The sequence below is a fragment of the Carassius carassius genome, chromosome 9 (genome assembly GCF_963082965.1).
Source record: "Carassius carassius chromosome 9, fCarCar2.1, whole genome shotgun sequence".
NCBI classification, from domain to species: Eukaryota; Metazoa; Chordata; class Actinopteri; order Cypriniformes; family Cyprinidae; genus Carassius; species Carassius carassius.
Genome location: NC_081763.1, coordinates 32,473,140 through 32,498,665, shown reverse-complemented (window position 1 = coordinate 32,498,665; position 25,526 = coordinate 32,473,140). Strand labels below are relative to the sequence as shown.

The following is a 25,526-nucleotide window of genomic DNA, read 5'->3' as shown; positions in this document are numbered from 1 at the left end:
ACGGGAATACGAGAGAGATAAATCGATTAGGAGCCTCTGTGTCCATGAGAAAGTGGGGCTTGAAACCTGGGATGAAATAATAACATCATGCATCCGGCAAAACTGGAAATTACATAACACACAGGACATGTTAGATGCTTCCCACTGCAGGCTTCAGAAAACAACTTTCCCAGAGTTTAGTTTGTGAAAAACTTTTGCAATTCTCTTGCTTTAACCTCATTCCACAGTTTTATTAAGTGTCTGCAGACTCCAAGGTCTCTGGCGTGAGGTACATAGTGTGATGTACATGGAGTCTCTGGTGTGAGGTCTTTCATGTAAAGTCTGTGATGTGAGGTTTCTAAGATTATTTTTTTTAGAATGTATCACGTGAGGATTTTTCCATTAAAAGTCTGTGGTCTAATATGATGTTTTTGCAGTGAGGTCTCTCAGGTGAGGTTTTTCAGTAGAAGTCAGTGGTGTGAGGTGTCTATCGTGATGTTTTTGCAGTGAGGTCTCTGGCGTGAGGTCTCTCAGGTGAAGTCAGTGGTGTGTGGTGTCTAATATGATTTTTTTGCAGTGAGGTCTCTAGCGTGAGGTCTCTCAGGTGAGGTTTTTCAGTAGAAGTCTGTGGTGTGAGGTGTCTAATATGATGTTTTTGCAGTGAGGTCTCTGGCGTGAGGTCTCTCAGGTGAAGTCAGTGGTGTGTGGTGTCTAATATGATTTTTTTGCAGTGAGGTCTCTAGCGTGAGGTCTCTCAGGTGAGGTTTTTCAGTAGAAGTCAGTGGTGTGAGGTGTCTATCGTGATGTTTTTGCAGTGAGGTCTCTAGCATGAGGTCTCTCAGGTGAGGTTTTTGAGTAGAAGTCAGTGGTGTGTGGTGTCTAATATGATGTTTTTGCAGTGAGGTCTCTAACATGAGGTCTCTCAGGTGAGGTTTTTCAGTAGAAGTCAGTGGTGTGAGGTGTCTATCGTGATGTTTTTGCAGTGAGGTCTCTAGCGTGAGGTCTCTCAGGTGAGGTTTTTCAGTAGAAGTCAGTGGTGTGAGGTGTCTATCGTGATGTTTTTGCAGTGAGGTCTCTAGCATGAGGTCTCTCAGATGAGGTTTCTCAAGTGAAGTCAGTGGTGTGTGGTGTCTAATATGATGTTTTTGCAGTGAGGTCTCTAGCATGAGGTCTCTCAGGTGAGGTTTTTCAGTAGAAGTCAGTGGTGTGAGGTGTCTATCGTGATGTTTTTGCAGTGAGGTCTCTGGCGTGAAGTCTCTCAGGTGAGGTTTTTCAGTAGAAGTCAGTGGTGTGAGGTGTCTATCGTGATGTTTTTGCAGTGAGGTCTCTGGCGTGAGGTCTCTCAGATGAGGTTTTTCAGTAGAAGTCAGTGGTGTGAGGTGTCTATCGTGATGTTTTTGCAGTGAGGTCTCTAGCATGAGGTCTCTCAGATGAGGTTTCTCAGGTGAAGTCAGTGGTGTGTGGTGTCTAATATGATGTTTTTGCAGTGAAGTCTCTAGCATGAGGTCTCTCAGATGAGGTTTCTCAGGTGAAGTCAGTGGTGTGTGGTGTCTAATATGATGTTTTTGCAGTGAGGTCTCTAGCATGAGGTCTCTCAGATGAGGTTTCTCAGGTGAAGTCAGTGGTGTGTGGTGTCTAATATGATGTTTTTGCAGTGAGGTCTCTAGCATGAGGTCTCTCAGGTGAAGTCAGTGGTGTGTGGTGTCTAATATGATGTTTTTGCAGTGAGGTCTCTAGTGTGAGGTCTCTCAGGTGAGGTTTTTCAGTAGAAGTCTGTGGTGTGAGGTGTCTATCGTGATGTTTTTGCAGTGAGGTCTCTGGCGTGAGGTCTCTCAGGTGAAGTCAGTGGTGTGAGGTGTCTAATATGATGTTTTTGCAGTGAGGTCTCTCAGATGAGGTTTCTCAGGCGAAGTCTGTGGTGTGTGGTGTCTAATATGATGTTTTTGCAGTGAGGTCTCTGGCGTGAGGTCTATCAGGTGAGGTTTTTCAGTAGAAGTCAGTGGTGTGTGGTGTCTAATATGATGTTTTTGCAGTGAGGTCTCTGGTGTGAGGTCTATCAGGTGAGGTTTTTCAGTAGAAGTCAGTGGTGTGAGGTGTCTATCGTGATGTTTTTGCAATGAGGTCTCTGGTGTGAGGTCTATCAGGTGAGGTTTTTCAGTAGAAGTCAGTGGTGTGAGGTGTCTATCGTGATGTTTTTGCAGTGAGGTCTCTGGCGTGAGGTCTCTCAGGTGAGGTTTCTCAGGTGAAGTCAGTGGTGTGTGGTGTCTAATATGATGTTTTTGCAGTGAGGTCTCTGGTGTGAGGTCTATCAGGTGAGGTTTTTCAGTAGAAGTTAGTGGTGTGAGGTGTCTATCGTGATGTTTTTGCAGTGAGGTCTCTAGCATGAGGTCTCTCAGGTGAGGTTTTTCAGTAGAAGTCAGTGGTGTGTGGTGTCTAATATGATGTTTTTGCAGTGAGGTCTCTAGCGTGAGGTCTACCAGGTGTGGTTTTTCAGTAGAAGTCAGTGGTGTGAGGTGTCTATCGTGATGTTTTTGCAGTGAGGTCTCTAGCATGAGGTCTCTCAGGTGAGGTTTTTCAGTAGAAGTCAGTGGTGTGAGGTGTCTATCGTGATGTTTTTGCAGTGAGGTCTCTGGCGTGAGGTCTCTCAGATGAGGTTTCTCAGGTGAAGTCAGTGGTGTGTGGTGTCTAATATGATGTTTTTGCAGTGAGGTCTCTGGCGTGAAGTCTCTCAGGTGAGGTTTTTCAGTAGAAGTCAGTGGTGTGAGGTGTCTATCGTGATGTTTTTGCAGTGAGGTCTCTGGCGTGAAGTCTCTCAGGTGAGGTTTTTCAGTAAAAGTCAGTGGTGTGAGGTGTCTAGCGTGATGTTTTTGCAGTGAGGTCTCTGGCGTGAGGTCTCTCAGATGAGGTTTCTCAGGTGAAGTCAGTGGTGTGTGGTGTCTAATATGATGTTTTTGCAGTGAGGTCTCTGGCGTGAGGTCTCTCAGATGAGGTTTCTCAGGTGAAGTCAGTGGTGTGTGGTGTCTAATATGATGTTTTTGCAGTGAGGTCTCTAGCATGAGGTCTCTCAGGTGAGGTTTTTCAGTAGAAGTCAGTGGTGTGAGGTGTCTATCGTGATGTTTTTGCAGTGAGGTCTCTGGCGTGAGGTCTCTCAGATGAGGTTTCTCAGGTGAAGTCAGTGGTGTGTGGTGTCTAATATGATGTTTTTGCAGTGAGGTCTCTGGCGTGAGGTCTCTCAGATGAGGTTTCTCAGGTGAAGTCAGTGGTGTGTGGTGTCTAATATGATGTTTTTGCAGTGAGGTCTCTGGCATGAGGTCTCTCAGGTGAAGTCAGTGGTGTGTGGTGTCTAATATGATGTTTTTGCAGTGAGGTCTCTAGCATGAGGTCTCTCAGGTGAGGTTTTTCAGTAGAAGTCAGTGGTGTGAGGTGTCTATCGTGATGTTTTTGCAGTGAGGTCTCTGGCGTGAGGTCTCTCAGATGAGGTTTCTCAGGTGAAGTCAGTGGTGTGTGGTGTCTAATAGGATGTTTTTTGCAATGAGGTCTCTAGCATGAGGTCTCTCAGATGAGGTTTCTCAGGTGAAGTCAGTGGTGTGTGGTGTCTAATATGATGTTTTTTGCAATGAGGTCTCTAGCATGAGGTCTCTCAGATGAGGTTTCTCAGGTGAAGTCAGTGGTGTGTGGTGTCTAATATGATGTTTTGCAGTGAGGTCTCTAGCATGAGGTCTCTCAGGTGAGGTTTTTCAGTAGAAGTCAGTGGTGTGTGGTGTCTAATATGATGTTTTGCAGTGAGGTCTCTAGCATGAGGTCTCTCAGATGAGGTTTCTCAGGTGAAGTCAGTGGTGTGTGGTGTCTAATATGATGTTTTTGCAGTGAGGTCTCTAGCATGAGGTCTCTCAGATGAGGTTTCTCAGGTGAAGTCAGTGGTGTGTGGTGTCTAATATGATGTTTTTTGCAATGAGGTCTCTAGCATGAGGTCTCTCAGATGAGGTTTCTCAGGTGAAGTCAGTGGTGTGTGGTGTCTAATATGATGTTTTTGCAATGAGGTCTCTAGCATGAGGTCTCTCAGATGAGGTTTCTCAGGTGAAGTCAGTGGTGTGTGGTGTCTAATATGATGTTTTTGCAATGAGGTCTCTAGCATGAGGTCTCTCAGATGAGGTTTCTCAGGTGAAGTCAGTGGTGTGTGGTGTCTAATATGATGTTTTTGCAGTGAGGTCTCTGGCATGAGGTCTCTCAGGTGAAGTCAGTGGTGTGTGGTGTCTAATATGATGTTTTTGCAGTGAGGTCTCTAGCATGAGGTCTCTCAGATGAGGTTTCTCAGGTGAAGTCAGTGGTGTGTGGTGTCTAATATGATGTTTTTGCAGTGAGGTCTCTAGCATGAGGTCTCTCAGATGAGGTTTCTCAGGTGAAGTCAGTGGTGTGTGGTGTCTAATATGATGTTTTTGCAGTGAGGTCTCTAGCGTGAGGTCTCTCAGGTGAGGTTTTTCAGTAGAAGTCAGTGGTGTGTGGTGTCTAATATGATGTTTTTGCAGTGAGGTCTCTAGCGTGAGGTCTTTCAGGTGAGGTTTTTCAGTAGAAGTCTGTGGTGTGAGGTGTCTATTGTGATGTTTTTGCAGTGAGGTCTCTGGCGTGAGGTCTCTCAGGTGAAGTCAGTGGTGTGAAGTGTCTAATATGATGTTTTTGCAGTGAGGTCTCTCAGATGAGGTTTCTCAGGCGAAGTCTGTGGTGTGTGGTGTCTAATATGATGTTTTTGCAGTGAGGTCTCTGGCGTGAGGTCTATCAGGTGAGGTTTTTCAGTAGAAGTCAGTGGTGTGTGGTGTCTAATATGATGTTTTTGCAGTGAGGTCTCTGGTGTGAGGTCTATCAGGTGAGGTTTTTCAGTAGAAGTCAGTGGTGTGAGGTGTCTATCGTGATGTTTTTGCAATGAGGTCTCTGGTGTGAGGTCTATCAGGTGAGGTTTTTCAGTAGAAGTCAGTGGTGTGAGGTGTCTATCGTGATGTTTTTGCAGTGAGGTCTCTGGCGTGAGGTCTCTCAGATGAGGTTTCTCAGGTGAAGTCTGTGGTGTGTGGTGTCTAATATGATGTTTTTGCAGTGAGGTGTCTAGCGTGAGGTCTATCAGGTGAGGTTTTTCAGTAGAAGTCAGTGGTGTGTGGTGTCTAATATGATGTTTTTGCAGTGAGGTCTCTGGCGTGAAGTCTCTCAGGTGAGGTTTTTCAGTAGAAGTCAGTGGTGTGTGGTGTCTAATATGATGTTTTTGCAGTGAGGTCTCTGGCGTGAAGTCTCTCAGGTGAGGTTTTTCAGTAGAAGTCAGTGGTGTGAGGTGTCTATCGTGATGTTTTTGCAGTGAGGTCTCTAGCATGAGGTCTCTCAGGTGAGGTTTTTCAGTAGAAGTCAGTGGTGTGTGGTGGCTAATTTGATGTTTTTGCAGTGAGGGCTCTGGCGTGAAGTCTCTCAGGTGAGGTTTTTCAGTAGAAGTCAGTGGTGTGAGGTGTCTATCGTGATGTTTTTGCAGTGAGGTCTCTGGCGTGAAGTCTCTCAGGTGAGGTTTTTCAGTAGAAGTCAGTGGTGTGAGGTGTCTATCGTGATGTTTTTGCAGTGAGGTCTCTGGCGTGAGGTCTCTCAGATGAGGTTTCTCAGGTGAAGTCAGTGGTGTGTGGTGTCTAATATGATGTTTTTGCAGTGAGGTCTCTGGCGTGAGGTCTCTCAGATGAGGTTTCTCAGGTGAAGTCAGTGGTGTGTGGTGTCTAATATGATGTTTTTGCAGTGAGGTCTCTAGCATGAGGTCTCTCAGGTGAGGTTTTTCAGTAGAAGTCAGTGGTGTGTGGTGTCTAATATGATGTTTTTGCAGTGAGGTCTCTGGCATGAGGTCTCTCAGGTGAAGTCAGTGGTGTGAGGTGTCTAATATGATGTTTTGCAGTGAGGTCTCTAGCATGAGGTCTCTCAGATGAGGTTTTTCAGTAGAAGTCAGTGGTGTGTGGTGTCTAATATGATGTTTTGCAGTGAGGTCTCTAGCATGAGGTCTCTCAGATGAGGTTTCTCAGGTGAAGTCTGTGGTGTGTGGTGTCTAATATGATGTTTTTGCAGTGAGGTCTCTAGCATGAGGTCTCTCAGATGAGGTTTCTCAGGTGAAGTCAGTGGTGTGTGGTGTCTAATATGATGTTTTTGCAGTGAGGTCTCTAGCATGAGGTCTCTCAGATGAGGTTTCTCAGGTAAAGTCTGTGGTGTGAGGTGAGGCGAGGTGTCTAATGTGATGTTTCTGTAGTCTCGGGGCGTAAGCTCTCGTCATAGGCCTGACACTGACCCTGAGAGAGGAACAAAATCAGGCAATTTAATAGGGTGACCACCCGTCCCGTGTAGCGCGTGCGCGAACAGCGTTTTAAGCCCAATTCATGCGTCCCGCAAATTGAGACTGTGTCATGCATAATCAATGCTTGCTCAAAAAAAGTTGGTCACTCTATATTCTCGAGCCCCAGGCAGCCAAACGAACATTACTTGACAGTTCAGAACGCTACTTTTGCCACACCCACCCCTCAGTTGAACTGCTGACTAGGTTGTTGTCAACTTTTTCGTTGTTGTCATGGCAGCGCACGCACGTGCATACCAGACACACTGGGAAGGAACTTTTAGATGCACGCTTTCCAATTCGAAAAATGGAGAAAGAGACTCTGAGGCACCGCCATCATCAATTAAAAAAGAGAAGTGTGTCCTGTTTCAAACTTTTTTTTATGCGCCTGCCTTTACTAACATGCGAGTTCACCATCCTTCCTCCCCGTGAACCTCTGGAGTTGTGAGTTTAGACTTTTTTTTTTAACTGTTCCTGTGGTGTTGAGCAACTACAATTCATTTTAATCCTATAATTTTATTTTATTATTTATTTAAAGTGAATAAATTGTAATGAAAAATAAATAAAATTAAATAGCTAAAGTAAATCATAAGTGGAAGTGCCTCTGTCAATTCTGTCATGAGCAAACATCAGCAGTTACACATGTTTAGGGGAATAGGGCATTATTAATATACCGTGTAAGGTGGTATGTGCTAGAAATGGGTAAACCACTATCAGTTAGTCTGCCCATGGTGTGGGGGCACCGCCGCACAAGGCAGTCTCCCACATTGTCCCTCAGAAACATACCCCTTGTCCCCCCTTGGGCTTATTAGCAGGTGGTCACCCTACAATTTAATTATGTCCACATTTTATTTTTATTACAATAAAGATAAACAGAACTGTGTGTGTACAGTCTATTTCACTGATGACAAGATCCATTTTCTTCTCTCTTCCTCTCCCTCTCTTGATGTTGTGTGCCATCGCTCCCAAGAGGGGAAACGTTCACCAATCTTCGATTTAGCTCCCGTGCTGTGTGGATCGTTAGAAAGCGGAGGGATGAGGGACGAGCGCAAACCTCTCTAATGAGCGCAGAGTGAGGGCGGCTTTTAATTGATGTCTGCGATGGTCGGATTATTTCATTAAAAGTAATTACCCTGTCAAGCGTGCTGCATCGCCATCATTTGGCCACTGCGGTAAATAATAAAAGCTCTGCGAGTGCCGTGCCGAATGGAGAGAGATGACACTGGAAGTGCTAATAGGATCAAGAGCGGCGCTGTTGTCTAGACACGGGCTACAAAAAAGGATGAATAGACTGGGTTACAGGGTCAGCACTAATCAGATTACATGATAATGTTAATTAGCTGTTTGTGTGAAAGAGGAGAAGTCAGGAACGAGTCGCTAGACATGAGAAACAAAGATTCGGGAAGCCTTCGTCTTCATTAACAGCACTGCAATTAGAAAAGAAAAATCAGTGTTTTAATTTCAGTGAAATTAAATGGAGATTCTGCATCAGTGGACTTCTTCTCAGATGTTTCTCCTGACAGACAGACCTCAGTAATCTCACATTTCTCCCTTAGAGTCTCAAAAGAGAGCTCAACAATGTCTCAAACTCTGCTCAGATTTGCTAAGATACCGAAATCTGCAATCAAACGCCAGAGATCTCAATATGAACTCAAATATATCTCATCAAATGATCTTGAATTTGAGGCAAAGCTGATACTAAAACAAAACACTTAAAAGGACTCTGCGCTCATGGTCTTTTTGTTTGTGGTACAGCTGCAATGGCTTAATATTAGTGCACATCCAATCAGCATCTGTGGGAAACTGTGGGCTGAAATCTATCAGTTTATTCAAATGCATGCACATTCTGTGGAGGGCTCAATCAGAGACACACACAAGCACATTAACTCCCCAGTGTGAGCTCTGTGCTGTATGGTGGGGTTTTCCCTGGCTAGCGTGCTGCAGATGCTAATTGTTTTAACCAGGCCTAATGGACCAGTGATAGAGATGAATTAGTTGGTGGGAAAGTTTCGTACAGTTGGGGAAGTGGTTGTCTCTACTGAGCATGCTCAGTGACCCCCTGTGGTGGCAGTTTTCTCATGCATACGTGCAGTAAAAACTTAGCACAGCGCTGCAGGGAATGAAGCAATTAGTAGTTTAGTAGAAGATTGTGCTGCAATTGAATACAACTGAAGCCGCTTTAGATGAAAGCGCCAGTCAAATGCCAAATTATTATATTATGACATGACTGACAGCTTGTGAGTATCATCGTTTGCTATGGAAGAACACTATATTGGGAGCTCACGTAAAGGTGTGATTTTAATAGAAATGCATTCAAAGAAATTCAAAACTGGTGCAGTGTTTTCTGGGAAATTATGTTCTTCCATCCTGGCTCACAAAAGTTAGTATTATTAATTATGATGAATATATAAACTAAATAAAACAAATTGGTTTGTGTGTGAAGCATAAAACTTTTAAAATATTATTTTAAACATTATTAAACAGAATATTAAAACTTACATTAAAATGTGCTTTTCTAGATACAAATGACAGTTGACATTTTTAAAACAAAAAGTCTTTTTGAAGATTGATACATTTGAAAAAAAAAAAAATGAAATTAGCTTTTTTAGCTGAAAATCACTCTTTAATTTCAATTCATTAAGCAATTTTGCATCCTGTTTGCAACCTCAATTCATATTCAGATATTAAATTGCAGTTTGCAAGGCATTGTCAATTCAATTCTGAATGGCCAGAGTAAAACCAATCTCCATCAGGAGCTGGATTACAGGGAGAACAGGGAATTACTCCATGCACAAAGTGCCCTGCAAAAAAAAAAAAAAAAAAGGCTGCTCTTGTATTCTGCAAACCAAAGCAGTATTGAAGGCAGTTTCAGAGCTCTGCATCTTTTGAAGTGCACTGGTTGGCGGGGTTTTCTCTAATGCGAGTGGTTTCTCCATGCCGATGAAGACTTGTTCGCATCTCACAGGAGTCCGATTTAAGCAGATTTTAATTCCGTCTCTTAAAAGAGGAGAGCCACAGGTGCAATGATAACAGTGTCTGCACAGCGGGAAAGCCGGAGATGAATGTAAGGCCCCCTGTGAGAGAAATTCCCAGCAGCCCTTGAGACCCACAGGCAGATGGTAAGAAGAAACACCCCAAAATCCAACACAAAGCCAGAGGTTTTACTTCCAGGAACGCTCTCTTCTACACATTTCCATATGGACATCCTCAGGAATAAACCACTCGGCTCCGGATAATGAGCCTTGTATTTCTGCACTCATTAGTGACTCCCAGACTCCAGCGCTTTAGCCTGCGACACTAACCTGACGCCCCACTCATTTAGCTTTGACTCTCCGTTAGCCAAGCAGCTAATTAGCCACACTGCTTTCTCTTGGCAAACATTCGGCCCTGCTCACCACAGGCTAAATCTCCATTAGCCACGAGGCTAATCAATGCCGCCAAGCTTTGTTACTGCGGGGACCGAGTCATTAGCATGGCTTACTTGAGTCCGTGCAGGCAGATGGAGCTTATAGCAAGAGATTGGGCCTCAAGGTGTTGGGTTTACAGTATGGCCATATTGCCTTTGTTTACCTTTTGTGATGTCTTATGCAAATGCGGCTAACTTTCAACATGCACTCAAAGCCTTGTAGTGCTTCAAGCAATTACAGCGGTGCGTGGTCCATTAATACAATACAAAACAAGTTTTTTTTTTTTTAAGTTGTAAATAAACTAATGATTATTGGAGTGCATTTTCAAGAAAATACTATTTCATTTTGTCTACTTCAAGCAATTTCTGAGTGAAAATTGCTTACTTGAAGAAAAACAAGTGAGAATTTGCTGAAAATGTACTCACCCTCAGGCCATTCAAGATGTAGATGTTTCTGTATTTGTTTCTTCATCAGATTTGGAGAAATGTAGCATTACATCATTTGCTCAGCAGTGGATGCTCTGCAGTGAATGGGTGCCGTCAGAATGAGAGTCCAAACAGCTGATAAAAACATCACAATAATCCACAAGTAACCCACACCACTCCAGTCCATCAGTTAATGTCTTGTAAAGAGAAAAGCTGTATGTTTGTAAGAAACAAATCCAACATTAACGCATTTTTAACTCATCCTCTTTCCATAATACCAATTATTGAACTTCAAACCTTTGTTTCCGGGAAAAATATGAGTCCATAATCCATAACCTTTCCATCGGTTTAAAAAGTCAATCCCCTGTTGTTTTCTTTTCTCACATCAAAATCCACACACATATTTTTTTTTAGAGGTGTTTTGTTTTGATTTTGTTTTGTTTTTGATCTGAGCATATTTCTCTCCTGATTCAGACAAGTTGATTTGAGAAAGCAGTATTATGGATTACGTATTTTAACCAGAAAGCAATGTTTTGAAGTTACAAATGTCTCAATGATGGATTTGTTTCTTACAAACACGCAGCTTTTCACTTCACAAGTCATTAACTGATGGACTAGTGTGGTGTGGATTATTGTGATGTTTTTATCAGCTTTTTTGACTATCATTCTGACGGCACCCATTCACTGCAGAGCATCCATTGATGTGCAAGTGATGTGATACTACATTTCAGCAAATTTCTCATTGTATCTTTTAAGAATGTTTAGATATTTATAATAGAAATCAAGACAAAACTACTGACTAAGAAACAATGCCAGCTTGGTTAGTGATAATTAGACAAATGTCTCTAGTTGTCCATATCGTCTTTGGCATCCATATCAGGTTTACATCCTATATCTCTCCGCCTCCTATGTACAATAACTGTGAGCTAATTACTGTGCTGATTTGGCATACACAAACCTGGCAGCCTCAGAGAACAATAATCCTGCTATCAGAGAGCATGATGGGAAGTGAGCGAGGGGCCACAGACCATGTTGTATGTAATTTATACAGCTAAGCGGCAGTCTGTGCTGTAATTAACATCATCTTTTCGACAGAGCCACCAGCCGACACCAGCCCAAACAAACGAGCGCTGTTTAAAGCAGCTTTTCTGGCCAGCCTGCTGCTGACAGGTCATTAAGATGATTGAGATGATTTCTAGCAAATGAGAAGGAAGCAGATCGTGTGTGTGTGTGTGTGTGTGTGCGCATTTAGTGAGCCCCTAGTCATCTTATTTACCCTAAAGGTAAGTTCGCCACATCATCTGTCGAGAACAGTTCATGTAATTCAGATATTCGGAAAGTGGGAACATTTCTCTCACATTTCTCTCCCACACTGCAAAAAACTCCCATTACAAATATATCCTCATTCTTAAATAAACATGAATATACAACTTACGATGCTAAGTACTGTTTTCTGAAATAAATAAATAAACAGATCTTCATAATTAAGTGAGTTTATGCTTAAAAGACTAATGAGGAAAGAAAAATGAACTTAATTCAAAGGGAAAACAAGATTATTTCTTATTCTCCGGTTTCAAACTTATTAGTTTTTTTGTTGTTGTTTTTTTTTTGCAGAAAGCAAGACCTGATATTTTAAGTAATGATAGCAATTAATTAGTATAAATTACTTTTTTAGAATTTAAATGACTTGATAAGTAATTTTGCTTCTCAAGTAAATGTAACCTGCAGTGGAAAACAAGACAAAAATATTGAGCAGGAAAACAGCTGATAAAAACATCACAATAATCAAGTAATCCACACCACTCCAGTCCATCAGTTAATGTCTTGTGAAGTGAAAAGCTGTGTGTTTATTAGAAACAAATCTATCATTAAGGCATTTGATGGATTTGGATTATTGTGATGTTTTTATCAGCTGTTTAGACTCTCATTCTGACGGCACCCATTCACTGCAGAGCATCCATAGCTGAGCAAGTGATGTGATGCTACATTTCTCCAAATCTGATGAAGTCAGATGAGGTCTGAAGGTGAGTACATTTTCATTTTTGTGTCAACTTTTCCTTTAAAGAGCATGAATCTCCAGGCGATGAAACCAAGAAAGAAGCTGCTGGCTGAAACGAAACATAAATGTGAAATAGTGCATGAAGTTGTCAAACTCACCCCAAATATTTGCCGTAAGTCCGGGTCGCGGAAACGGAAGGGGATGTTGGAGACGTGTAACCGTTTGGGCTGCTGTTTTTCCGTGGACTCTAAATGCAGCACCTGCTGGGAAACTTCTGTTTGCGTCACGTCTTCTGTCTGTCCGAGCAAAACAAAGACAAGAGAGCCATCCGTTCATCAGTGCCTCTAGGTAAGACTCAAAGACAGATCAAGGAAAGTAAGTTAGCATACTCATCCGCAGATATCATTTTTCACTAAACAGACATTGAGTTATTGTAGCCTACCTGAGGTCATACATCTACTATAGGATTAATAATCTCCACCTGTTACTGTCTGAGGAGCCCAAACACACCAGATATACTGACAAATATCCAGCAAACACACACACTCGTGCTCTCCGAGGCCATTGGCTTGATGTTTCCATCGTTATGTTGATGAGCCGCCACAAATGAAACTTCAGAAGTGTTTGACAGATGTTTTCTCTCTCCGCTAGCTCAGTCGAGCAGAATGACACACACACACACACACACACACACACACACACACACACACACACACACACACACTCGCTTACAGCAGCATGTCATCAAAATGTCATCACTGAAGTAACAAATGTTCAGATTCATTCAAACACACACATGCATGAACACACAATGGCAACAACCTCAACAAATCTCCCCAGAGCATCATGGGCTTCATCAAAACATTAACACAGCACCAACATTATTGCTTCAGCTCGTGACGGAGACACACACACACACACACACACACATGCAGTCAGATCTACAAGTAATTTCGTGGATCTCATGAAAACATGAAAATATCCTCTGTGATATATTGCATTATTGTCTGAAAAACTCCTCAAATGTCACTTGCAGCATTATTATAGTAAACTAAAAGCATAAAAAAGGTTTTGTTACTTGAAATAAAATAACATTAACTAAATTAACTAAATAACCTAAATTAATTAATTTTCAATAAAATGAAAACTTGAACTTAATGTAAATATTTTTTTTTACCTTCATTTCAGCATTTCTCTAAATAAAATACTAAAATAAAAAGTAATAAAAACTAAAGCCTACTGATATATTATATATACACACTACAAAAAATTATAAAAATGTAAAAAACCACAGAACAAAATTACTGAAATTAAAATAAAAAATAATAAAATCAAAACCAATTAAAACTGTCAGTAAAAATATAATCTAAATAATACTAAAATAACATTGGTCACCAAAAAAAAGAAGAAAAAAGGGATAAATCACATAAAAGCCTTATTTTAATACTATTGCATTGCACTGACAAAAAAAGCCAATAAACTATTTTTTACCCCCCAAATCTCATTACTGTAATGCATATGTTTGTTTATAGTTCTCAGTGATGTTTCTCATTATATTCTCATTGCTGTAATAGAGTCATTTTGAATGTTAATGTTCTAAAAAGAACTGTTATATGTTTTGATTTTGATTTTTTAATTTATTTATTTATTTTTAATCAGCAACTTAATGACATATAAAAAATACTACAAATGCTGTAATTTAAATAACATTATGTATACGTTTTTCCTTCTGCATTACAGAAATGAGAAACGGTGGAATGTGTTTGAAAGTCATGATAATAATGTTCCAGAAATATTGATATCTTACATTTTCTTTTGATTTGAGGGTCAAATATGACCTGAACATGACCTGTTTGATGACAGACATTCACCTTGTGGATCTGTTTCCTCTCTTCTACATGTGAGACACAGGCTGCTGCTGCTGGTGTGGATCATGCGGCGCGTGATTTATGATCACACGTATGATCATGCAGACACATGCAGTACATCATTCATTACACACACACTCAACGTGCTGCTCTGCTGTAGGGAGGAGTGTGATACATCGTTCTCATTTATCACCGCAGCATCATCATCATCTCCACCAGTGTAACGACCGTCGGCTTTATTGTTGCCATTATGATAATCACTGTTCCGGCAGTAACGAGGCTCGTTTGTGCTCTTTTATAGTTCTCGCCTGCGCTCTGACACGCTCTGTTCTCACTGACAGCTGTCTGATTCAATCGCTGTGCCCGTGTGTTTCTGAGGCCACCGACCCGCTCCTGCACCCTGGGTAATGACAGGAGGCTCGCCCCCTCCCCCGTGAGGACAGAGCTTAATATCACACGGTGACTCACGCTTTACCTTTTTAATATTGTTGTAAGCATAATTCTTACTAAATATGGTTAGATTTAAGCTTAACACAAGAAAAAATAATCTGATCTTTCATCTGTCAATAAAAAATAGCAAATTTAATCTTAAATGTTTAGATTTTAATAAACAATACAATAAATTATAAAAATATATAAAAAAGAAAATGCATATATATATATACAGTTAAATGATTTTAAATCTATAAAATGTATTTATTTGTAATAATTTGTTTTTCTTTTTGTAAGCATAAACCTCATTAAATGTAATAAGATTAATGCCTAACACAAGAAATACTAAACCAGTTCGCTAACAGGGTATTGGATTCCAATCATTTTGATAACTTAATTATAGAAATTATAAAATAAAAAATATAAATCTAAAAATATAAAAATATCAAATTTAAATTGTTTAATTTATACAAATTAATTAATTAATTCATTCATTTATCTATTTATTGATAATAATGTTAGTATTGTTGTAAGAATAAACCTCACTAAATAGTGGTACATTACACCAAAACACACCTAATAATTCATGTCCTGTGAAAATAAATAAATAAATGTATATTTATTTATTTATTTAAATATTTTTATTAAGTTGAATGCATTTATTCAATAATCCAAATACATTTTCAATAATTGTGATTATTAAATAAATTACAGAAATTATAAAAAAAAAAAATACTCTAATCAATTTTATTTATTTATTTACTGGTTTGCCTGTTTGTTTTTCTTGTTTAAAGTATAAATCTTATTAAATATTACTACATGTATCCTAAGCTCAAGAAAAAACTAATAATAATAATATAATAATATTTTACAATATTAATTTTTTCTGTATTTTTGATCAAATAAATGCAGGCTTGATGAGCAGAAGAAACTTCTTTCAAAAACATTAAAAATAGTAATGTTTCCAAACTTTTGGTTTGTACTGTATATATATATATATATAGATATATAAACCACATTATCAGCCAGAGAAAGACTATAAGAGACTGATCTGTGAGAAATCCACCCAGACCAACGAGATTAACTAGCAAGTGTGAGCGAGTGTGTCCACCTTTCTGCTACGCTAAATTATTCATGCTACACCATGTACACGCAAAAATAAAACAGGCCAGGAGGAAAAGAGAAAGCAGAAATCCAAAAGAGCATTACAGCAATAAAAGACGAGAAGATTTTCTGAACACAGCCGCTGAGAAAACTACACAGAGAAAACGTAGCTTCTTCTGTAAGACGCCATAGGCTACACAAGGCCTCAAAAACTAATGAATCTGTCAACAAGAACGGCACTGCATTGAATTCGTGTTAATGCTCCCCAATGCACTGAACACATAGTGTTGGTATTTAAACGAGTCTTCCGACTGCATGAAGCAGGAATGATGCAAACAGACACGGCACTTATTCGGTGTCACTCTGTCTGCAGGCGAGAGCTAGTAATACACGATGATGTCATTCTAACAGCAGCGAGGGTGACACGTCGTTACACTGGCGTCAAACGCTCGCTCTCGCCTCATTATTTTGGACAGAGGAGCATGTACTCCCAAAACACAGCAGCTCCGCACACACCTGCTCATGCACCGCATCCTCCACGGCTTAATAATCACTGCATCATCCCAGTATTTTTACTCTGACTCATGCGAGATGAACCCTGTCCACTTACAGATGCTCCGGGACACACAGGTTCATCAGACGAAGTTCGAGTGGTGTAGCGTCTCTTAATGAAACCCTTAACCTAAACCCTTATTCTCAGTGCATGCTTGTGGTCTTATTGCTTGAATGATTCATCAGTGCATGTTATTCCAAAGAGTGTCAAAGGGGACAAAAAAATGACCCACCTTTTAAAAAATGGCTGCTTTTTGATTTTAGAACGTTTAGATATTTGCACTGGAAAACAAGACACAAATAATGAGGAAGAACCCTTTTTGAGTGGTGTGTTTGACGCACCAGTGCTGTGTTGCTGATGGCTGGTGTGTTGCTGTCGGCGTTGACCAGATCGCTGTGAGTCTGTGCCGGCGTGTAGAGCGTCAGGCCGTGATCCGGGACGCGGTTCTGTCCTGCGTAGTCTTGCGTGGGAAGTGTGGTGAACTCGGTGGGGATGCCGTTCTGCGGGGGATGTGTGAACTGCGGGGTGTAAGTCTGTGCCATGGCGTCCACCGGATTGCTGGCCTCCTGATTACCCTGCAAATGAAAGCATAGATTAAACCCCTGTGGCTTTCACATATACGCAGTGCTGGGTATCTGATTAGAACTAATGTAGCACATGCAGTCAGATTCCAAAAATGTTGGATGTCTTGTAATTAGACTTTATTACATTTTACAACAATAATCCCAGTTAAATAAACAAGGTCAAAAGTAATCCAAAAGTAATCCAAAAGTAGTCCGATTACATTACCTTAAATGAGTAATCTAGATTACATTACTGACTGCAATTTCATCATGTAACTACAATTTGTAAGTAATCTGCCCTGCACTGGCTGTACTGTATGTTCAATCCCAGTCTGCTGTGAGGCGTTTTTATCTGCGCCTCTGATGGGCCGATGGGGGAATACAGCCGCCCCTCACATCAAATAGGCCAAGAAAACAGCGATCCTGTCTCATGGAGGATTACAGACATGCTTGATCATTACTAATGAACAGACTCTGTGTTGCAGAAGCCGCTTGGAGGACCAGAGGCCGCTGGGATTTTCCAGTCAGCCTCCTTTATGATGTTTTGACTGAGAGCTTTGATTTTCCTGACAGGTTACTAATGCTAACAGCGCTCAGACGCATCTTCACATAAACTCTTTCAGATTGTACAGATTATATATATATATACAACTTTTTTTTTTTTTTAGAGAGAACTGTTCAAATGTATCAAATCTGATCATCAGGCTTTTGAGAAAGATTTCCAGAAGCTTTACTTTCACTGTTCACAAGCCTCCAAAACATCTCAAATCTCAGGTGTTGATTGTCTCTCAGTCATCATCATATTTAAACAATTATTTTATATATTTCATTGATTTACTACCAGAATTCCATCACTTTTTGGCCAGATAAATATAAGTATCTGTACCAAACTGTATTTATTTTCTCAGTTTTGGGCCTTTGAACTAAATTTAGCTGTTATTTTCTGCTCAATTTTCTTCACTATGTGAGCCATACAAGCCTGATGTATCACGATACAAAAAAAAAAAAAATGTGTTCAATGTCAATGTGTTCCTTTCAATTTCAAAAACTGATTTTACAGATAATTTTTCTATGATTTCATTAGGGATGACACCGGCATTCATTCAATCATTGAGATCAGCTCAGGACATCCCTAGATTTCATATGTCAGGCTTTACAAATTAAAAAACAAAAAAACCCTGCCTGATCTCATGGCATAAACGTACCTGGGTGCACTTTTTAGCAAGACACTAAATACGTACCAATAAGTACATATCATTGCAGTTTCCAAAATAAATGAACACTATAGAGGCAGTAACTCAGACACCCTTTTTTTCATTTTCACACAAATTTACAGAGTTTCAATTAATAAAGCGTAATTTTCACACTATTACTTGAAGAATATCATGATATGACTTCAAATTGGTGAGGATCTTTTTGGCAGGTGTGAACACAGCAATCGCACTCTGCCCAAACCAAGACCCAGCTGAAGAGGTGGTCTCGGTTCGGTTCCAAACGAACTCTGGTATGGTTCGTTTAAGGTGTGAATACGACCTCGAACCGACCCAAATGCAGACAGCACTGCACCTTTTGAGTTAACAGTCTGGAGAAGACGCACAAAAATGCAGATGTGTTCAGCAAGTTCAGCGAACCGATGAAGGAGAGGGGATTTGAGAATTTTTTTTTTGAATTCTGAACCACCACAATACGTACTAGAAGCAGCTTAATAAAAACACCAAAATACGTACCTATTTCAACGTAAAAAAAAATAAAAAATTGTGCCAGGGTTAGCGTATTTAACCTGTGTTTTAGCGCACTCAGTGGACATTTCTCTTTGAAACTGCTGCGAAAGTTGCAGTAAGGAATAGCCTCCATATAAATTGTGCATTTTTATGACAATAGGTTGAAAAAAACGCTAACTACAGTACATTACATATAGTTAGACGTGTTTCTTTTTGGTCACAATTTCTAAATCGGCCAAAAAGTTTGGGATTCGGCTTTTGCTTTCAAAAGTCACCATTCATTGTTATGTATTTAGAGCTCAATAACATGGTTGCATAGTTGTGAACGCATTTGTGAAAGTATTTAGGCCACACCAAGCCCAGGGTTGCCAACATTTCCGTTCAATACAGAATTGTCCTGTATTTAAGGCATCAAAAAAAGCATTCCGTATGAAAGCCATACGGAGTGTCGTTTGTCCCGATTTAAGGAATATGCTGTCTACATGCAATTTACTCGAGGGAAGATATCGTCAGTAAGGGAAGTCATCTTTCACTACTGCAGGTAAGGTTGTTAAATAGATAAAAACATTTTACATTTAAGTAACTTTTAGAGTATTCTTAACCTTATAAAATATATATTGCTATGAAAAACCACAACTGTCCTTTGTATTCCTTTTCTTAGGTTGTCAATCCTAGCCACAAGAACACAATAAGAATCTGTTTTAAACCGACAGAGTGGATGCAATCTCAGGAAGAAGATAAATGCACTCCAGTTTTCCATGTTTGTCTCAGCTGTTGTTGCTGGAGTCTTAATGAGGCCAGAGCCGTCAGCCGCTGTAAATGAGAGCGAACTAAAGCTACACGGAGAGATCCTGAACCAACCGCAAGTCCCAATTAAAGCTCAGAGCGTCTGTGGATGTTACAGGAGTGAGATCAGCTCAGACTAATTTCACTGTAAATCAGTCAGTGTGGTTTCAGCATTGAGACTAGTATAGTTTGTATCAATACCTATTTTTATATTCTCCACTATCATCTTGTGTTTTTGTCATTTGTATAGTTTTTATTCACTTTTATTTCAGCTTCGTTTACTTTAGTACTTCAACACAAACTAAATGAAAAATGCTTTCTTTGCAATGAGCTGTTTAAGTTTTTAAAATATTTTATTTTATTTATTTAAATGTTTATTTTACTTCAAGTAATACAAATGTTTGTTTTTTTAACCCTGAAATAAATGTTAGTTTAAGCTGTGTGTAAATATGGAAAATAAGTAGTGAGAACATACAAATACTAACAAAAAGTCTAAATTTATGCTTTTAAAATACAGAATTGTGAAAAGTTAACAACAAATAGTGAGAAAAAAAAGTCATAATAGCAAAAACAAAAGTTAGAATTGTGAGATATAAACTCAGAATTGTCAAACAAATTCAAAATTGTGAGAAAAAAGGTGAGAATTGTGAGATAAAAAGTCACAACTATCATTTTTACTTCACGTTGGGTGGCAGAAACAAGCTTCCAGTCCTGAAAGTGCACCAAAATGACCTTTTTAGCCCACTTAAAAACTCTCAAAACACTTTCATGATGCAACGGAGAACACAGTACAAAGCAGCGATGAGTTTCAAAGCAGCGAAACACACACACACTCAGAGGCTCGCTTCGAGTCACACAGGGAGAAGAAGGAGCTTATTAGTGAAACACAGAGTTGCCGTGCTCGCTTCCGTGTGTGATCTCCACTGCGCTCTGAAGTGCGTGACAAACACGTTTTCTGAGGGCAGATGAAGCAGATGAGAAAAAATGAGGCTGGTAAATCAGAGGAGACTCGGAGAGAGCTTCAAACTCCACGAGTCCTGCCCCGATGCCCTCACATCCCTCACCATTACACAGACACCACACTCCAGACTGAGCTGAGGTGAGGTTCTCCCCCTCTAACGACATCACATTTAAATATTAATAACACATGACCGCCCACATTTACATATGAACAGATAATCAGTATTCAGCCACCTGAGCCGTCCTGATAATCACCAGGGTAAACTACATTAATACACTGATCTGATCGAAAGATTGGGGTTGGCAAGATTTATAAAGATGTAACACAAATTATACAAGTGTATAGAGTCTACCCTGAAAGTGAAAAGTTTATACCTCAAAAAAACAACAACAAACAAACAAACAAAAAAAAAAACATAAAATAAAATAAATAAATAAAAAAACAAAACCTTTCAGAAGTTGAAAATGTAAAATAAAAATGTAGATGTAAAAATTAAGAAAGTTGAATAATCAAGTTAATTTTTTTATTGTACATTGTTTTCTTTTAAACTAAATTATATATATTTTTTTGTTATTTTATACTTATTTATATAATTTTTTTCTTTTTTTTGAAACCGCATTTAAACTACTGCAAGCATTTAAAATATATTTAGATAAAATATTTATTCTTTATTTAAACACATTTAATCACACACACATATATATATATATATATATATATATATATATATATATATATATATATATATATATATATATATATATATATATATATATATATATATATATATATATTAATTTATAAGTACCTTTTATTATAATATTTATATTTCTTTATTGTTTTTCACAACTGGTTTTATAAATCTATATTGTCTGGCCTTTTTTTTTGTAAAGAGTGAAATTTACCATTGCATGCTGCATTTCTTTGATAAATAAATACAGTAAAAACAGTAAAATTCTGAAATATTATTACAACAAAATTACAAGTCAAATAAGTAAACTGATGAATATAAACTTTTTGATGAACAGAAAGTTTTAAAATAAAATAAAATGTTTATTTTTTTTTTCTTAACAGTAGTGTAATTTACACACCAACATGTCTTTTATTTCCACTAAATTCCAGCTGAACGTTAGGAGGAGAAACAAACGGTAGGGTAGCAGGAAGCACTTGCTGATTTCCAGGAAAGTAACTGGGCAGCTCACGAGTGCTGGAGGATCCCCTCATTCCCTCCAATTACAGCCCAACAACACAAGAAAGAGCAGCGGAGGGGCGGCAGGCCAATTTACAGCAGCTCTGTCCATCGCCTGATGCTTATTAGTCTTCATTCAGTGCGGCTGAGAGCTCCGCGGTGTCGTTTTTACACCTCATTTGTGAGAGAATAAATTTGGCAAAACAAACAGCTTGTCTGTGCTCAGTCTCAGCAGTTCCCCGTCTGCCGAAAGCATCACAACCCTCCACGTCTGGACCTCAGATACTGACCTGCATGAGTGAGAGAAATCTGCTGAGACAGGAAAGATGTCCTGGCCAAAAGTTGGCCAATAGTAAACTTGGTCTCATATTTATCCTGAATTTAATTAAGTCACTATAGTCAGTTTTAGTTTTATTTATATACTAATTCATATATAATACTTATATAATGCTAATATATATATATATACCACCCAAAACATTCTTAACATCACAGTGTTGAGTTTTGCTCAAGTGTTATTTTAGTGTTAATTATATATCATTTTAGTGTTTACTAACATTTTACTTACCTTCTATTGTTATATTTTTTATTTGATTTTTTTTAAGTAAAAAACAAATCAATGTAGCTTTAATTTTTATTTCAGCCTTCTGTCAACACTGAGGTGCCTTTATTCAATTTTTGATAGGGTAAAGAACAGACCGTCGGTCCGTCTGAGCACGATCAGTTGTCACAGCCAAATTACAATCATAATGCAATTACATTTTCTGTGTAATATTAAGCATTCATTTCTATTTCAGCTTTCCAAAAACAATTTTAATAGCCTTAATTCTAGTTAAGTCTTAGTTCTTTAGAAGATGTCAGATCAATTTGTTATTGATAAATCTCTATTTTCTGCATTAAACGGGTGTGTACGGTATCACACACACACACACACACAAAGAAAGTTTGGTGTTCTGCCACTCAGGTGAAGTCTTAATGTGTGCGTGTGTGTTTTGGGAGTTTGGAGCATGGCAGTAATGGTCTACAGTAGCATCTGCGACCCATACGTCCTCTGAGACCCAGAACTGAATGTGTCTTAATAAAGCAAAAAGACAGAAGATCATTTTAAGCTCTTATGACACACGGCGAGGAGGCCTGTGACTCTCAGCGGACCACACACACTACACAAACACACACAACGCTAATAAAGCTGCAGCACAAGCCTCCACTGTCCTGAACACTACAGATCAAACCTGCTGCACTCCAGAACATCTGCTAACATCACTTTCTGAAGACAACACGAGGGCTCATCTGAGAGGTAATGCAAAAAGGTTTTTTAGCAGTATTATTAGTTACCTTCCTGTATAAAGAAGATGCTTTTAACACTTTGGTGATACTAGTGATACTATTAATGTCACATTTAAGTGTAAATTTATCATATCCTCTTTATGACAACTGTACAATCTAATGATAGCAAATAAGACAGACACAAATGTTGAAATTAAACGAAAACTTAGTTTAATGATTTAGCAAAAGAAACAACAACAAAAGAATTCTAATAATATTTAAAAGAAAATCAAGAAATAAAATAAAAAATGTGAACAAATAAATAAAAAAAGTTAAATTAATTGATTAACAAGAGATGCTTCAAATATTTTAGTGATACTTCCAATGTTGCATTTAAGTTCAATTAAAATTTGAGAACAAATATTTTAAGGAGACCACTACATCTTATTATTATTATTATTTTTTTTACTTTATTTATTTTCTTAGTTATTAATTTAGTGTATAATTATGCCTGGTGCTATTTTTTTCTCTTTTTGTTCTTAATTTGAATGAATGTATGGTTGCATGTATGTGTATTTGTATCTATATTATTTATACTATAGTTACATTATTTCTGACCTAAGATGAACCAAATGAAAACAAAAAATCTTTTTTTGAGACAACTGTATATTATACAATTTACTGACAGCAAATGAGACTGACACAGACGTAGAAGTGAAATATAAAATAAAATAAAATAAAAATGACATTAAAAATAAGAAACGCTTCAAACACTTTGGTGATACTACGGTCATTCAATAAAGCACAATGACTAAAACTGAAGATAGACACTATTAAAGTCATTTTTATTTGTATAATTATTTAATAATTTTTAATGAATATTGTGATGTTAATATTCCTAATATTTTAACATCTTCATGCCTTTTATATATATATATATATATATATATATGTACACTCACTGGCCACTTTATTAGGTACACCTTGTTAGCATAAGGTTTGACCCACTTTTGCCTTCAGAACTGCCTTAATTCTTCATGGCATAGATTCAACAAGGTGTTGGAAACATTTCTCAGTGATTTTGGTCCATATTGATATGACAGCATCACGCAATTGCTGCAGATTTGCCGGCTGAACATCCATGATGTGAAGCTCCCGTTCCACCACATCCCAAATCTGCTCTACTGGATTGAGATCTGGTGACTGTGGAGGGCGTTTGAGTAAAGTGAACTCGTCATGTTCAAGAAACCAGTCTGAGATGATTTGAGCTTTGTGACCGTGTATTATTCTGCTGGAAGTAGCCATCAGAAGATGTGTATACTGTAGTCATAAAGGGATGGACATGGTCAGAAACAGTACTTGGTACTAAGGGGCCCAAAGTGTGCCAAGAAACTATCCTCCACACCATTATACCACCACCAGCAGCCTGAAGCGTTGAGACGAGGCAGGATGGATCCATGCTCTTAAGTCGATGGTTGTGTATTCCACTATCAAAGACACTTAAATTCCCTTTCTTCCCCATTCTGATGCTCGGTTTGAACTTCAGCAAGACGTCTTCACCACATCTAGATGCCTAAATGCATTGAGTTGCTGCCATGTGATTGGTTGATTAGCAATTTGTGTTACCAAGTATATATATCTGCTGTACAGCGATCTCTGCTCAGAAGAGTGTTTGGTCTGGTTCATATGGAGCATGAAGTAAACTCGTGCTATCTTTCCCTCAGGCACTCAGAGATGAAGATATGAAGGATATAAATGCGTTAATGATGCATGATCCACATCTTGTTAATGGGACGGTTATTAAGAGTAATTATCTCTGACAGAAGAGAGATCGTTCCTGAGAGCTTGAGAGAATCAGTCTGGATGATCTGCCTGATCTGACAACAACAAACACCAAACACCCGCAAGACTCAAACTCTTCTTTATCTCTTAGTTATACTGTTTTCCTGAAAATACTTTCAAGACAAAACTTAAGAAGGTTTCAAATTCCTGTAAAGAAGGTCCAGTTAGCATTTATTTTATTTCAAGTAACACAAATGCTTTTATTTTTTGGTTTATTTTTCATTTTAGTTTTAGTTCATGAACTAACTGCAGTGCACAGTTGTGTTTATTGGTATTTATAACTGTATTTAGTTAAGATTAATAAATACTGCAAAAATGTATTGATCATTTTTTGTGAATTTTAGTTAACTAGTGTTAACTAATGTGACCTTTTTGTAATGTGAATTTTAATTTAGTCAAAAAAGTAAATCTAGTTCTTATTAATTTTTATTTCTTTTACTAATGGGACATTACTGTAAAGTGTTACCAAATATTCCTAAAAAAAATCACTAGATATCTAACCAACAAGTCAAATTAACCGCTAACCAGTCTTAAAGGTACAATTTGTAAGATATTTGCAGTAAAATATCCAAAAACCACTAGACTAGTGTTATATATTCTGTCCAGCTGATTACTAACAACATCTCTAATGTTTTCAACTACTTGTAAATCATGAGAAAATTCCCATTCTAAACAGTGACACGGGGCAGTGCAGTCACCTGTCAATGACGCTAGTTACCCTTTGTTACCGCCTTTACTGACGTAGAAACCACATGACAACAGTGTCGTGGACAAATGCGGAAGTAGTGTCTAGCGTCCAGCAAACCACTAGCTTGCTTCAAGCAGTTCCTTATTTACTTCTTGCACGTTTTATGTTGGATTGTGTTACTTATTTATGGAACATAATTACTGTTTACCATCTGCCGCTGGTTCTGTCGACAAGGACAGCTCCCGTAAACATAAGTGTAAGGGCCAACCAAATGACCCAAGAAGAGTTTGGGACAAGAGGAGAGAAAGAGTGAGGATCAATATCAGTGTTGCATTTTCGAGATGGAGAGAGCTTCGCGACAAACTTCAACTAGAAAGAGATGCTGATCTCGCTTGTGTTTTACTCG

The 25,526-nt window shown here is 38.7% G+C and overlaps 1 protein-coding gene across 4 annotated transcripts in view; it reads right to left on the bottom strand.

The window, feature by feature from the left end:
• The window catches only part of LOC132149626 (RNA binding protein fox-1 homolog 3-like), a 162,557-nt gene that overhangs the window by 24,000 nt on the left and 113,031 nt on the right, over positions 1-25,526 (bottom strand). For all 4 annotated transcript variants that reach the window (XM_059559014.1, XM_059559016.1, XM_059559017.1 and 1 more), the window contains 2 exons: positions 16,446-16,679; positions 12,306-12,443 (listed from right to left, as the gene is read on the bottom strand). In XM_059559014.1, coding sequence (XP_059414997.1) covers positions 12,306-12,443; positions 16,446-16,679 — 372 coding nt within the window. The remainder of the gene's footprint in view (positions 1-12,305; positions 12,444-16,445; positions 16,680-25,526) is intronic.